Genomic DNA, 14,812 nt, shown 5'->3' with positions numbered 1-14,812 from the left:
CACCTGCGGCGCCGCCGCCGGCAAGGCCGCCGGCAAGCCAACGCGCGGCCCGGCGGCGCCGACGCCGGCGCCCGCCGTGGCGCCGGCCGTCGAGCTTGCCGTTGCGGACTCGGGCGCGGCCCCGGCGGCGGCGGCCGCCGCCTTTGCGGGCGGCCGCAAGGTGCTGCTGCACGGGATCAGCGGCGTTGTGGATGAGGGCGAGGTACTGGGAGTCATGGGCCCCTCTGGCAGCGGCAAGAGCACGCTGCTCTCGATACTCTCCGGCGCCGTTGAGTCCGTCGGCGCCGGCGCGCGCGTCGACGGCGCGGTGTCGCTCGGCGGCGAGCGGCGGCGCGGCGCGCTGCGGAGGGTGACGGCGTTTGTGCCGCAGAAGGATGTGCTGCTGCCGGCGCTGACGGTGGAGGAGTGCGTGCGGTACAGCGCGCTGCTGCGGCTGCCCGGCAGCCTCAGCCCGGGGGAGATCCAGGTGCGCGCGTGCGTGCGTGCGTGTTTGTATGTGTGTGTGTGAACAGGGGGTTGTGTTGCTGGTGGGAAAGCGCGTCACAGGGTGCGCGCGTCAGAACCTCAAGCATCAGCGAGCTCAGTGCACCGGACTCAGAGCCCGCCCTGTAGGCGCCCCCTGATGCCGGCCTGCAAACCGTTGCTCCCTGATCGGGCACCTGCTGCAGACACCTGCTGCAGGCACCAGATGCTGCATCCCCAACCGAACCCACAAGGAGACGCTAGGCCGACGCCAGCATGTTCACCGCGAATGCACCTCCTCAAGCCCATTACATAACGTTACATTACGTTATACCACGCTTTATCAGCAGCCCCCACTCTTCCAGCCCCCACCCCAAACCCCCAAGCCCTGGTCTGCACCAACACGCCCCGCCGCGCCAAACAGGAGCGCATCGACGGCGTGCTGGCTGAGCTCGGCCTCTCCCACGTCGCCACCAGCCTCGTCGGCGGCAGCGCCTCCATCCGCGGCGTCAGCGGCGGCGAGCGCCGCCGCGTCACCATCGCGATGGCGCTCGTCACCCGCCCGCGCCTCGTCATCATGGACGAGCCAACCAGCGGCCTCGACTCGTTCACCGCGTACAACCTCATGCGCACCGCCCAGGAGATTGCCATGCACGACCGCGTCGTCATCATGAGCCTGCACCAGCCGTCGCCCGACATGTTTGACTCCCTGTCCCAGGTGCTGCTGCTGGCCAAGGGGCGGCTCGCGTACCTGGGGACGCCCGCGAGCGTCGGGCCGCACTTTGCGGCGGCGGGCCTGCCAGTGCCCCGGCGGCGGCAGCCAGCGGAGCATATGCTGCACGTCGCGTCGCAGCCGGCGGGGCTAGCGATGCTGCTTGCATACGCGGAGAAGTGCGGCGAGGCGCGCCGGCGCGTGGCCGGGCTGGGGGCGGCCGCCGCGGCGGCCGCCAACGGCGCGGGCGCGGGCGCGGCGGCCAGCATTGCGGCAAACCTCGCGCGTCTGGAGCAGGTCAGCAATAGCAGCACCAGCAGCAGCCCCACGCTCCTGGCAATGTATGGCGGCGCTGCCGCCGCCGCTGCCGCCGCCGCGCCGCCGCCACCGCCGCCGTCATCCGCGCCCGCCGTGGCCGCAGCAGACGCGCCTGACGACGCGTGCGGCGGCGTCTGCGCGCGCGCGGCCGCTGCGGCGCGCGCTGCCGCGCGCGAATGCGCGGTCCTGTACTGGCGCGCCTTCACCAACATGCGCCGCGAGCCGCGGCTGCTCATGCTGCACCTCCTCGTCGCGCTCAGCCTCGGCCTCGTCGTCGGCGCCGTCTTCTTCAAGCTGGAGAACACGCAGGTCGGGGTTCAAAACCGCCTGGGGGCGATGTTTTTTGCCCTGGCGCTGTTTGGGTGGACGAGCGTGTCTGTGGTGGACGGGCTGGTGCTTGAGAGGGAGCTGGTGGAGCGAGAGGTGGCGGGGCACTACTACAGGGGCGGCACCTACCTGCTGTCGAGCCTGGTGCTGGACGGGCTGCTGCTGAGGACGCTGCCCGCGCTGCTCTTCAGCGCCCTGGTGTACCCCATGGTGAGTTTCGCAAACAACAACAATGTGTTATTGCTGTTGGAGAATCTGATGTGGTTGAGATGGGATGGGCTCTGGATTCGCAGACTTGATGGGGTGAGCCTGGAATGGGTTGTGAGGTTTGAGGAATGGCTGGGATTGCGCCCAGATGGTCCCCTGGCCCGTCGCGAGTGCTGAGTATTGCAGCAGATGTTGGGTGTTTCGTCGACACAGCGTCTCGCCTGGTCAATGATTATGAGGGGATGCTGATTGTGTGTTGTTGGTGGAAGCGAAGATGATCAGATGGAGATGATGACTGGGCGGGATGACGAGATCAAACAAGGGCCTTCAAATCTGCATCTACATGCCGGTAACCTGGACCACACAGCCAGTGCCCACCCCCCTCCCACCCGCATCGACTGACACTTCGCGCGACCCTGGGTGCACCATCCTCTCACTTTCTCGTGCTCACCAACCTTCAGGTCGGGCTGCTGCCCGAGGTGTCGCGCATCGTCACGTTCATGTTTGTGCTGGCCACCTACAGCTGCACTGTGGGCGCCCTGACCACCGCGCTCACCGCGCTGTGCCGGACCTCCTCCGCCACCACCCTGGCCATGAACATCATCCTGCTCATGTGAGTGGCAGCAGGCAACCGGTTTGGGTGCCCTCGCTCGCGACTGCAGTGCTGCTGAAAAGCATATTGCATCATGCCCTCTGCATGGCCACCTGATTTGTGCCCTAGTTTTCACAGTCTTTTAGTGTTGCACACAGCGCTTCCAACACCAGGCCCTGAGGCGGCCCTGGTCCCGCCCGCCGCCTTGCTGATCGCCCTCACTACCATGGTTGCTGCCGCTGGGCCTCCTTTGCCTTCTGAGCACCCAAGCATGCCCCCCTCCGACGTGACCAGACGCCCACATGCAACCCCCTCCCCCAAACACGCACACGCACATGCACACACACACACACACACGCACACGCACACACACACACACACATACACACGCACAAACACACACAAAGTGCACAAAGCTGATCAGCACAATTCGAATGCCCCCATCCGTCGCGCAGGTGGGTCCTCGTCGGCGGCTACCTGGTCAACCCCATGTCTATCCCCCCGTGGCTGCGCTGGATCCGCAACCTTAGCCCCATGAGCTTCGCCTTTGAGGTGCTGGCAGCCAACGAGATGGCCGACCAGATGTACAGCCTCAAGGTGGGTCGTGTTGTTTACCTCCACGGGCCTGTTTCATTCTGTGTCAGCCTCCAGGGCTGTTTGATCTGTGTCAGGAACTCCGGTTGCCTTTCCGTGTTGGCCGCCTGGTATCTGGGGTTTGGGTCACCTGGGTGCGGATGGCCGGAGCGCATGGCCTTCATCGCGTGTTGCGCTCTCGGCTGCCTGAAAAGGCCTGCAAAGGCCTGCTCTCAGGCATGAACCCCTCCTCACTCGCCGCCCGCCCTCGCGGCGCCACAGGTCTCCGGCTTTGCCCAGCTGGAGGGGATCAAGGGCGACGTGTTCCTCCGCACCCTCGGCCTCGTGCCGTCACGCGCGTTCGAGTCTGCCCTTGGCCTCGCGGGCTTCTACCTCGGGTCTGTCGTGCTGGCGTTCTCCGCCACGAGCTTCACGCTGTGGCGCCACGGCGGTGGCTCGACGAGGCGCGCCCTGCAGCGCCTGGCGGCTGCGCTGCTCTGCAGGGGCGGGCGCGGCACCGCTGCGCAGTGACGGGGTTGTCTCGAGGGATTTGGCGCGCACCGCGCGCGCGGCCGGGCGGCGCCATGTGCGCTCTCAGACGCTCACTTGATTTAATTTTGGCGCCAGCCCGCTTTTGGTGCAAGGGCTCAGGCAGCGTTCAGAAAGTGGATGGCCGACCAAGACTATAGGATTGGTGTGGCTGACTCGAAGCCACAGGGACCCATCTTGCTGTATTGGCAGCCACTGACGCCCTTGACTGCTCTGGACATCGAACCTCCCGCAAATGACAAATACAACAGGCCAGAAAATCACAGGGCGCAGCTCTCCCCTAATGCCTGAAACTGGCATGCAGCTTGTCTGTCTGTTTGGCACACCCCCTGCTTTGTTGCCGCCTTTGCCGCCCGCGCAGCAGTCGGCCGTTCCACTTCCGTTCCAGTGGCTCGAGCCTGCGCAAGCATCCGCGGAGTGATGGAGAATTGCTCTTCCTGGCTGAATATTGTGCCTTTCCGCCTGGTGTAAATCTACACATGTATCGGGGCAAGGTGGGCGCAACAGGGGCAATGAGTCACTGCAACTCCATCCAATTCACTAGGCTCATCATAAGCCTTGCGCTTTGACAGGGTGCGACGACAGTCTCCTGGACGTAGACACACCCAGAAAAGAGGCCAATTGGGGACTTGGTACACTGCGCCCCGCCAGGGCGCAGCAGTTCTTTGACGCAATGCCAGCTGATGCAGGAACCCCACCAGATAGCCCCTTCACGTTTAAGAAAGGCTTCCTGCGGTCATTCAAGCTCAATCACCATTGTGAATGGATGACTGACAATTGATTGCTGCTCATGTGTACTGCACAGGCGCCCAACCAGTGCTCATCGGCCGACCATCCCACCCGGGACTCCACAAGCCGTTGCAGGTGTTCGTTGCACTGATAGGATAAAAGGCAGACGCGGCAGGGGCCAGAGGCGCACCCAAATGGCAGCCGTGCAAAGGCAAGTGCGGCGCCTGGGAAGGGAATGCATACCGTTACATTTGTCAAACGCATCAGGCGGCGGGAGATATGTGCAGCGCGAATGACCTCTGGCCCTGTCCTGCTCCCAGTGTTCACAATGCTACTTGCACAGATTGCATCATGCGGAGTCATGATCAGAAGCATATCAGAGCATAATATGGTTGCGCGGCATTTGCCAGGTATGCACAAGGCACTGAAGCTGCTGCCTATCATCCACTTGACAAATCTGCAGTTGCCTGCAGCTGCTGCGTGTCTGCAACATCACATGGATGTTGACTGAGCAGACAACGCACCACCGTTGAGGGGTGCATCAAGTTATGCCTCTAGCGAGGCATCGCGGCAACGGCCGCTTGCCTTAGGCGGTGAGGCATGCCAAGAAGATGCCGGGATGTGTGTGTCCAATATCGTTGGGCAGTTCAGGCCTTAGGACAATTTTGCATGTGCGGCGTCCCTTCGCCGCGAGTAGCAAAGCAGGACGACCTGCTGCGACGGAGGATGGACCGCGCGTGGCTCCGACTTTTGTCCACGTCTGCAGCTGCCCAGACAGTCCCGCCAACCCCGTCAGCGGCTATGCCGCCGCCGCCTGATCGACTTGTGCCGCCGTGCGTTCCAGTATCTGGACCGTCGAGTTATGGTTGCCAGCAAGGGTGGGGATGCATGAGCTGGCGCGGATGCAAACGGCTGCGTGAGCCGCAAGGCAGCAGCACTGCAAGCGGGCGCGCAGGACAGCGAGCGCAAGGGCAAGCAGACAGCAACCCAGCCGGGCACAGGCACTGCGCATCCACTCACTTGTTTGAAAGGTTTTCGGTCAGTGTGGTCAGAACTTTGCTGACCGCATCGTCGCAGGCACCGCTGTCCTCCTGGGTTTCGATGTTGATAGATGCAACAACAGCCACCAGCGTTGACCCCTTCACGCCACCCGCAAAGCCGCCGAAGGGGCCACTGCCCATGTATCCAATCATCTGAGTCTGCAGGGTAGGGTAGAATAAGGGCGCGGGCCCTGCACGGATTACTCGTGAACATGAGTGGGGTCAGCCATACCTCACTGGCACTTGCGTGGCTGTGGCGCCCTGCTTGAGTTGAGCTGGAAGTGAGTAACCAGCATATTGAGCCTGCAATGTTGGCTGTCGATGCCTGCATCTAGGCCTCCGACAACACCGAGGTTCAATCTGTCAAGGGTGCACAAAGCTAGCCAGTAAGCAGCTTTGGGGATCACTTGGCTTCCCTCCCTCCCCACCTGCCCGCCCGCCCGCTGCCGGCTCCCCCAACCTGAAAGCCGCCGAAAAGGCCGTCGTGGCTCATATAGGGGGTGCCGTCTGTGCCGGTCCCGTTGGCCTGCGTATGGTAGGGTGCGGCTTGCCAGGCGTCACCACGCCGCAGGTCGAAATAGGGCATCAACGCGCGGGGGGGTGCACGTGAGAGATTTCACGGCCGACCAGCCGTTCCCTAGTGCTGCTGGGTGCATGTTGCTGCAGTGCAAATCGGCGTGTTGCTGCAGTGCAAATTGGCGTGTTGCTGCGGTGCACATGGGCGTTGGCAACACGCCGCGTGACACAGCTCCTGCTCTAGCGTGCATCCGCGAGCAGGTGAACTGGCGCACCCAGCCTTTGGCATAATCCCCGTCGTCGGCTGCGCCAGGCGCAGTCCAAGGACGGTGCAGCTCCTTGAACGCTGCGTGGCTGCGCTCAGGGCGGCGGCGGCAGGTACGAGGCGGGCACGGCAAGCGCGTTTTTAGGCTGCATGTGCTGGTCGCATCGGGGACAGCGCACGTACGAACCTCACTCATAAAATGCGAGAGGAGACGGCCCAGGCAAGAAACCTCGCAAACCCTTTGACCTGATGGGACTGTCAGCAGGGAGCTTGTCCAGTAGGCCTGCGCTTTGTGAAGCGGGGCAGCAAGAGGGCAAAATTCACTTGCAACATTTGCGGTAATGCAAGATGGTCCAATTGGCAGAATGTTGGCACCTGGCTGCTGGCAAGGGCTGTCCAGGCTTCAGCCATGTCATGCAACAAATGGACGCCGCTGCAAGCCGCTCAGCAGCCGCGTTCCACGCATGGCGCGAACCCCGCACGATCCCACACGGCCCGGTTATGCCCCCCTTTCCCCTCCTCGGCGGGCCCGCACCCTGCATGTGCCATGCGACCCAGCGTGCGAGGGAGGACACAGACATATAGATCGCCCCGCTGCCAAACTCCGCCGGCGCCGCCACCGTCCAGTCATACTCCTGCAGGACGGGAATATGGAGGGTCAGTGCCAGGCGTGACCAGCATTGGCAACACAACAAGCGGTCAACGGCTGTGGCGGTGGTATCGTCGCAGAAGCGCAACTCCCCGTCGCACACCCTGTCACAATCTGGCTCGCCCCCCTCGACCATGGCGCGCACCAGCGCTGCAATCTTGCCGCTCGCCCCGGTGCACTCGTGGCCGAAGGGCGTTGCAGGCGGTGTAGTTGGTAGGCTGAAGCCCCCTTTTGCCTTTGCGACCCAGCCCATGCCACTCGGATACCCGAGCCCTGCATTGCACACATTGCATGGCACAACACTGCAGGGCCGCGTATGGGGATGCTGGTGCAATCACTATGGCCGGGGCCAGGCCACACATCTGCCCGTGGGGCGATTGCGTCCCCCCTGCCAGCCCCCCCTGTCTTGCAGCTGTCGCATGCTCATCATCGCTGCTGCCCACGCACCTGCCTCTGTGAAATCAAGGGGGTTGAATATGTACTGCTTCAGCATCCCCTCGTAAGTTGCGGTCTCTCCCGCCGCAACCTCGGCAAGCCATGCCGCAACCTCGTACCCAGCGTTGCTGTATGCATATTTGCCGATCGCCTGCCTTGGCGTGCGCTTGAGCTGCCAGACTGACAGCGCTTCGCGCTGCTGACGGGGGGTGAGCTTCTGGGCGGCAGGTGTGCCGGGTGTGATTTTGTTTTTGAGGGATTTGGGGAGCTTTGAGTCGTAGTCATCTTCGTCAAAGCCTGGAGGAAGGACGGTGGAACGCACGTGGCCAATTATTCGGCGCGGTTTGAATATATAAATCGGCCAGGTGAAGCAGGGGGTTGAAAAGGGAGGGAGTGTCGTGGCACAATAAGAGGAGGGGGGGTGGGGCGCCCTCAGCGCGGGTCCCGTCTTGTGCGCACAGCCTGGGGTTTGATGTGAACGGTGCGCCTGAAGCTGAAGCCGAACAGAAGCTGGCAGCCGCATAGGTGTGCAGTCGCTCACTCTTACCAGCGCGGTGCGAGAGCAGGTGCGAGACAGTGGCTGCGAGGACCTTCTTGTTCATGCCTGATGTTGAGACCTTGGCTTTCTTCAAGATACCGCCGATGGTGTCCGACCATCCGATCTTACCCTGTGTGGCCTGGGGCGGGCATGACGGGCGGGCATGCGTTTGGGCATGCACATTGAGCAGCAGCTTGCTTCCCAGGGGCGGCGTGCTTCAGCAAGCACCAGGTGGCGCTCTCAATTGAATCAGCACTCATGCCCCACCGAACCCTGAGTTGCCAGACGCAATGTCGGCATGCACGCCTTTTGCACATTCGATCACACCTCTACTCACACACACGCGCGCACGCACACACACACACACACACACACACACACACACACACACACACTCCCACACAGCGCGCGCCCGCACAAACACGCCCGCATGCTGCACGCATACATGAAAATTCTCTCACCAGGACGCCAAACAGCGATGCCGTGAAGGACTTGCCGCAGCTAGCAACCATAAAAACATCGCTCGCTGTGACCTTGTCAGCGTATCCCGTGCGCCTGACGCCCGCGGCCCCTTGGGCGAGCAGCGCAGCGGCGCCCGTCCGTGCGTCGACGCCCCAAACGGCCGCCGCGGCGCCCTGGCCTGGGAGGCTGAGTGCGGATGCAAGTGCAGGGGAGATATCCTCGGCTGCCCAAGTGACACCCGCAAGCAGCAGGATGACCAGGGCACCAGACACGCCAGCCAACGGCGCCAGCACTGCACCCATCTGCGCTTGGCCTCGGCAGTGGAGTGCTTGGGCGTGCTCGATGCAGGGACACGGACACCGGCAGACAGTGAGGGCGGCAACGATGTTATCAGGCCGCCGATACGACTTGACTACTAGTTGTCACTTTGGCTCGCCCGTGTCCACGGTGCCCGAGCCCGACTCCGAGAGCCTGGCTGAGCCGCAGTGCTGGTCGAGCTAACAGAAACTTTCTTGCTGAAGCAATTCGTTTGACAGTCCTGCTAGCTGTGGGATGCTGGCGCTGGTGGCCGGTGACTGCAGCTGGCCCTGGGAGGGTGGCTGAGAGGTACTAAAGAGAAGCGCCACCAGGGACGCAGCGCGCCGGGCTGTGCCGTTTGCAAACTGTTTTGCATGCCAGTGTGACCAGACCCAACCACCTGCAAATTGATAGTCGCAGCGTCAGTTGACCCGACACTAGCCTGCCACGTTCGTTCACTTCCTCAGAGCAGGACTAGGCAGCCCCGTGACCACCGGCTCCGGCAACCTGACTCGGGTGTTGCCACTGGCATTGTCAACTAGAGCCTCTGGAAACGTACACACAGCGCGTCAGTAATTGTGCGTTTGTGTATCCTGCATGGCTGAAGAGGCGCATGCGCTGAACTGAAGTGTGTGGCACGGCGGCCGCCCCCCCCCATTCACTAAAACCCCACGCACATGCCTACTCATATGAGACCGCAGCACTGCAGGTAGCGTCTGACAACTGTTGTAACAGCAAGGAGGCATGATTTCTGTGAGGGCTGGGCAATCTGTTACTGGCAGCTGGCAGTTGCTAATGGCGACGTGGCTGAGTGACCGCGTGGTGGATTCCACGTCATTTGCCAGCATTTCTTGGCCTCCCAATGGATGAACACGTGCAACATCTGTGGTGACCTCTTCCTTGTTGGGGGTTTGCAGTTCATAAGTCCGCGCGGCTGCAAGGGCCACTTCCGTTTTTCAGTTCGTAACCAGTACGCTTGCCTGTTGACCGCGATGCTTGCCTTGCATCGAATCCAAACGTGTCGAGCATTGCCACTACTAGTATCGACTCAACAAACTGATCTCACACTGCCGCTCACGATCTGATTGTGCCGCGATCAGAGACTGTGGTAGCCATGGAGCTCAGTCTCGACCGCTTCAAGGAAGCTAGCTTGATCACCGCGTCGTACCTGACGATGTATATGTGGGTCCCCGATGAGGCGTGCCAGCTCGAGCTGCTCGGCAGGGCGCTGCAGAAGCGCCTGCCAGCAGGTGCTGCTGCTGCCGCCACCGCCTCCATCGCGGGCTGTGTCACATCACGTGCTGACCCGTCCGGCCCTGCGGCTTCATGCCTCCGCGCCGCGGTGCCGCAGGGTTACAATGGTCATCCAGGGGCTTTCGCGGGTCAGGGTGAGGTGGCAGGGAAGGGCGTCCCGCAGAAGGGCGTCCCCGGGCCCAACACCCACGTGCCGGCCAACACGCACGCGGCCGGGCAGTCGATTGCATCTTTGACTCTATGAGGCATGAAGTCATACAGCCACAAGCACGAGCCCGCAGCGGCCGGCCAAGCCAGGCCCTGACGTCATCCCGCCGCTCCAGCTGCCTGTACACCCATGCACGTGCACCACACATGCTTCGCAAGTGTTGACAAGCGGTCACGCCATCCCGTGACCGCAGATCGCAATCCAAACCCAAAAGCAGGGGAAGCACTTTGACAGGTGCGCCCGCGCCGACGGCGGCCGCTCGCCCGTCAGCCGCTGCCAAGCGCCCACGCTCGCCTCCGTCCCGCGTGCGGCTTGCCCGGATGCACGCCCGTCGCCAGCCGGCCGGCCCTGCCGCGCGCCGCCAACCCCTTCGACCCCATGCGCGCGCTGTGGCCCCGCGGTCCCCCCCTGCATTCTGCTGTCCCAGGTACACCGACCCCCGCATGCGCCCGTTTGACCGGGTGGTGGGCAACACCCTAGAGTGGATGCCAGCATTCCTGGGGGTCTTCTGGCTGGCCACGCTGCTTGGAGGCGACACCGCCATGCTGGGATGGGGGTGAGCACCGCAGGCACGCGCGCGCTGCACCCCCCTGCCGCGCGCCGAAAGCAGCAAAGGCGCGGCGCGTTCCTCCTGCCAGCCCGCGCCGCCACGACGGCGGCCGGCCTCGCCTGCTTTGATCCCGGACGGGAGAGCTCTGGCGTCGCCCCGCTCTGACAAGCAGCCATGTGCCCAACGGGGCCTGCCTTGCACTTGTCCACATCGTCTCTGCCTCGGCCCCTGCATACGGCGCCTCTGCGTTTGCCTGACGGCCCTGATGTCGCTGCTCTCAACGTTTTTCACCAGTTACGTCATCGCACGCGTGGTGTACAGCGTCCTTGCTTACGCGGGATTGGTGAGACTCACAGCTTGCGAGTACGCGGGGCGCGCGGTGCGCCGGCTGGCTGCGGTACAAGGACCATCCGGCAGGCCCGGGCTGCATGCCTTGTCAGCGTGTCAGGATCAGCACCAGCAAAGAGGCAGCGACGTAGCTGCTGTCGTCTCGCCCAGCCTCGGGCTGCAGAGCAGCCGGCCAGCGTGGCGCACATGTATGCGCGCAACGCTGACTGCCGGCTGATCGTGCAAGGTGCCCTCCTGGAGACCCGTTCCCCTGGCGTCTAGTGCATCGTCCTGTCCACCTTGCATTCATCAAGCTCACGCCCCTGCGTGTATTGTATAACCACAGGGCATCAGCAAGACCATCGGCGCCAAGACCCCCATCCTGCTCGCGACTGTCCCAGCTTACGTCATACTGATCAGGCTGACAACAATTGTAGGTTTGCGGCCTGACGCGCCGCATCACGGGTTCGCCATTCGCCGCAGGCGGGGGCCTTTCGCTGCGCGTGCAGGCAGTATATGGGCGGTGAGACCGCGGGCTCTCAGGAGTGCATGCGCAGCGCGCCCCTCTATTCCCTGCCCGCCCAGCGCACCCCCCCACCCCCGTCACGCCCAACCCCTTGCCTGCCCTCTCCGTCTGCAGGTCTTCCAGAAGGCACTCGTCTGAAGTCTGTGGCTTTGCAGTTTCACGGCGTGCATGAAATGGTGTTGGGAAGACCGGACAAGCTTGGTTGACGCCTGTGCTGGACCTGCCGCAAGCAACGGCTTGCACGGCGCGGCGCCCTCATCGCGGCGCTTGCCCCTGCCTGCGGCCTGCCCGATGCAGCCGTGTCGCCTCATGCAATCTTTTGGCACACCCACTGCCGGGCAGTCCCTCAATCCACGACCAAGCCAACACAGCTCCCATGTTTGCAGAGACCCGTGGGCTTTTCTTCACACCAGCGTCCGCGCCCACATGCACTCCCTCTTGCCATCACACCCAATGCCCATTCTTGGGGGGTGGCCCTTTGCCGCGCGGTATTCCGCTGCCATGCGTGTCACCCGCCCCATCCTATGCGCCTGTTGCCTGGGTCGGGCCGCAGCGGCAGCTATGGCTCTGTAACGGCACGAGACCTGACTATCTGACTTCGAGTCATTCCAAACAGCCTGTTGGGGCCATGAAGCAGGTTCAATGGGTCACATGATTACGGGGGAGGAACTCAATCCTCAAGCTACGCCGCGAACGATGCTGACTCAATGGCTGCTGGCTGGCTGGGTGCAGAACCGTGTGCGGTTTGAAAGCGTTGCGGCAAGCGCCTTCGTGTTACTTTTGGGCAGCCGCATGCCCAGAGAGTGTGGTTGGCGGACACGAGGTCCAAGAGGCAATACCAGTGATGTGAGAGGGTTGACTGGGTTCGGTGGCAACAACAGGCCAGCAGATTGAATGAGGTGATGCAAAAGGGCCATGAGTCTGGTCGCAATCCACCGAGGGCTGGCTGAGGCCCGCGAGTTACGTCATCTCTCACCAGGCGCACTCCATCCCCTGGGGGTGCTCTGTCACCCCGCCAGGGTCCCCTCTGGTGGTGCAACACGGTGGGCGCCTGTCACCGCCGCGCTGCCCGCCTGTTTGACCAGACAGCGCCGGGTGGGAAGACAAATGGATTCCAAATAGCGTCCGTCGCTGTGTGGCGATGACGTGCGCATGGGCTGCTGTAGGACACTGGGAGGCGGGAGGAGACACAGCAGCTCACATGCCACCTGCATGCGCTCAGTTATGGCCGGCAGTGCTGCGGAGACAGCGCCCAGGCACATGCAAGGCTTGGAATGCGTGTATGCGCTTCAGGGGTGCAGACCGGCAGACCGGCAGACCGGCAGGTGCGACGGCATTAAAAACAGTGCGTATACACATGGGCCCGCTGCTGACTCAGCGTTGATGATGCGGCCTTTGTAGATTATTAGCAATACGTGTGGTGTGCCTTGCGTTCCGTGAGGGCACGCCCAGTTGACTTGGTATCCGAAAGGCGCTCCCCACGTGTGTGCACGTGGTACGAATGTTGGTATGTGTGCAAGTTTTGTTGTGCTTGTGTGCACATAAGCAAGTGTGCGCTTGCATGCACGTTCAAGCAGCAGCCTGGAGCGGCTGCACGAGCCCGCGCATCCATCCCGTCGGTGCGCCGCACAACTAGGACGCGGGCATGCGCGGTCTGCGCCCACCCACAGCCCCCTGTCGGGCCCTGAGCCAGCAAGAACCCGCCTTGTACGGCAGCAGCGACACATCTCACCCCTTGGGCGGCCTCACACCCAACCCAACCCCTCTCCTCGAGCGGACAGGTGTCGGCCCCCAAAGGGCGAGGGCGGCATGGGGTGCAATGTGGGCGCGGCGCGTGGCACCAAGCTGCGAAACCATCTCAGGGCTTCTCGCGTCGTCGGCCACCGCCGGGTCAACGGCGGCCGCGCGGGTTTGACCCCAGCGCGGCCAAAAAACACGCGCGCCCCGCAGCCCCGTGGCCCTGACGTCGCGCGGCGAGGGGCCAGGCGCGCGGGAGGCCGTGTGGGGTGCCGGGCGACGTGCGTGTTGCATGATGGTGCTGCCTTCAGCATACGCGCGTGCAGCGCCGGCGCGCGTGCGCAGCATATGCAGTCTCAAGTTGTGAGGCGAAGCGCCACCCATACCCTGGCGCCGGCAGCCATCCGCGATTTGCGAGACAAGAGTTGGGACATGAAGTCCCTGGACCAAAAACCTTCGACGACTTGGTAGAACTGGGGCAAAAGTCCCCTGATGTCTTGGGGTTGAGACCCGCCAACGCACACAGCGCATGCGCACCCGCGCTCACGCACGCCTCAAAAATACCACATGCGACGCGCGGGCGTGCGGCGCGGCTGCAGCGCAGCCAGGGGCGGCAGGGGGGCTGTCAAAGCAGTGGGTTGCTCCAGCAAAGATTAAGCTGTCTTGCGGGTGAGAAGATGTCTTGTGAGATATGTGTGCGACGCCGCGCTGGGGTCGAAAACAGGCCTGGGAGTGCCGGCTCACTTGATGCGCTTTCTCACGCCCTGCACGTGGACGATGTACACGCGCAGCAGTGCTAGCCGCGCCCGACGCGGGTCATTGCCAAGGCGGTGGCTGCAGGGGAGTCGCCAAACATGCCAGAATGGAAGCCGCGCCGTGGCGGGCCCCTGCCTGATTTCAACAGTCCTTCATTCCAACTGTTGCGTAAGCCGGATAGACAGAAAAGCGCCAGGCGGGCCCAGACGATGCTGGGGCAGCGGGCGACGCGCGACGGCGCTCGTTATGATGCGGGCGCCTGGATGCAAGAAGCGCTCGGCTCCTCGCTTGGCGTGATGAGGTTCTGGGCACGGCATTCGTTGGCATGCGCCAGCAAGAGCTGGGGCGGTCCGCCCCCAAAATGAAGCGCCGTCACTGACAGAGGAAACGCGCAGCTGCGTAGGGTTCCGAGGTGGGAGCGCCTGGAGCGCCGGGACGGCGCGAGCGGCGCAGCGCCGGCTGCGAGAAGCCCAGAAAACAAGCTGGGCTGGCGCGGCGGAGAGCCCAGACCAGCCACAGCAACAGGATCAACCGGATCGAAGGTGCCCACTCAAGCTGTCCGCCTAAGATGCAGGAGTTTCGCACACTTCCAGCACTTGGGCTGCGACTGCAGGCACCAGCCTGGGGCGCTGCCGAGGCAGCAATGCCTGCCCTTTTCCAGGCGATTGCGGCTCCGGGCCGCCCCTGAAGGCCGCGCCGCCCGCCCGCCAGTCACGAATCACACCCTCAATTGGTGCAGCTCGCCCGACGGCCGCGCCTCCGCCCAGGCGAGCCCCTCCTCAG

At 63.4% G+C, this 14,812-nt stretch overlaps 1 protein-coding gene across 1 annotated transcript; it reads left to right on the top strand.

The window, feature by feature from the left end:
• Positions 1-214: 214 nt before the first annotated feature.
• On the top strand, positions 215-3,722 carry MNEG_7598 (hypothetical protein; the record flags this gene model as incomplete). Its single annotated transcript, XM_014043929.1, has 5 exons — positions 215-466; positions 887-2,029; positions 2,488-2,639; positions 3,074-3,215; positions 3,474-3,722. The coding sequence occupies 5 exons, from the start codon at positions 215-217 to the stop codon at positions 3,720-3,722; spliced, it is 1,938 nt and encodes a 645-aa protein (XP_013899383.1).
• Positions 3,723-14,812: the final 11,090 nt, after the last annotated feature.

This window comes from Monoraphidium neglectum (genome assembly GCF_000611645.1).
Source record: "Monoraphidium neglectum strain SAG 48.87 unplaced genomic scaffold scaffold01359, whole genome shotgun sequence".
NCBI lineage: Eukaryota > Viridiplantae > Chlorophyta > Chlorophyceae > Sphaeropleales > Selenastraceae > Monoraphidium > Monoraphidium neglectum.
Note: the sequence above shows the minus strand (reverse complement) of the source record. Positions and strands in the feature narration are given on the sequence as shown.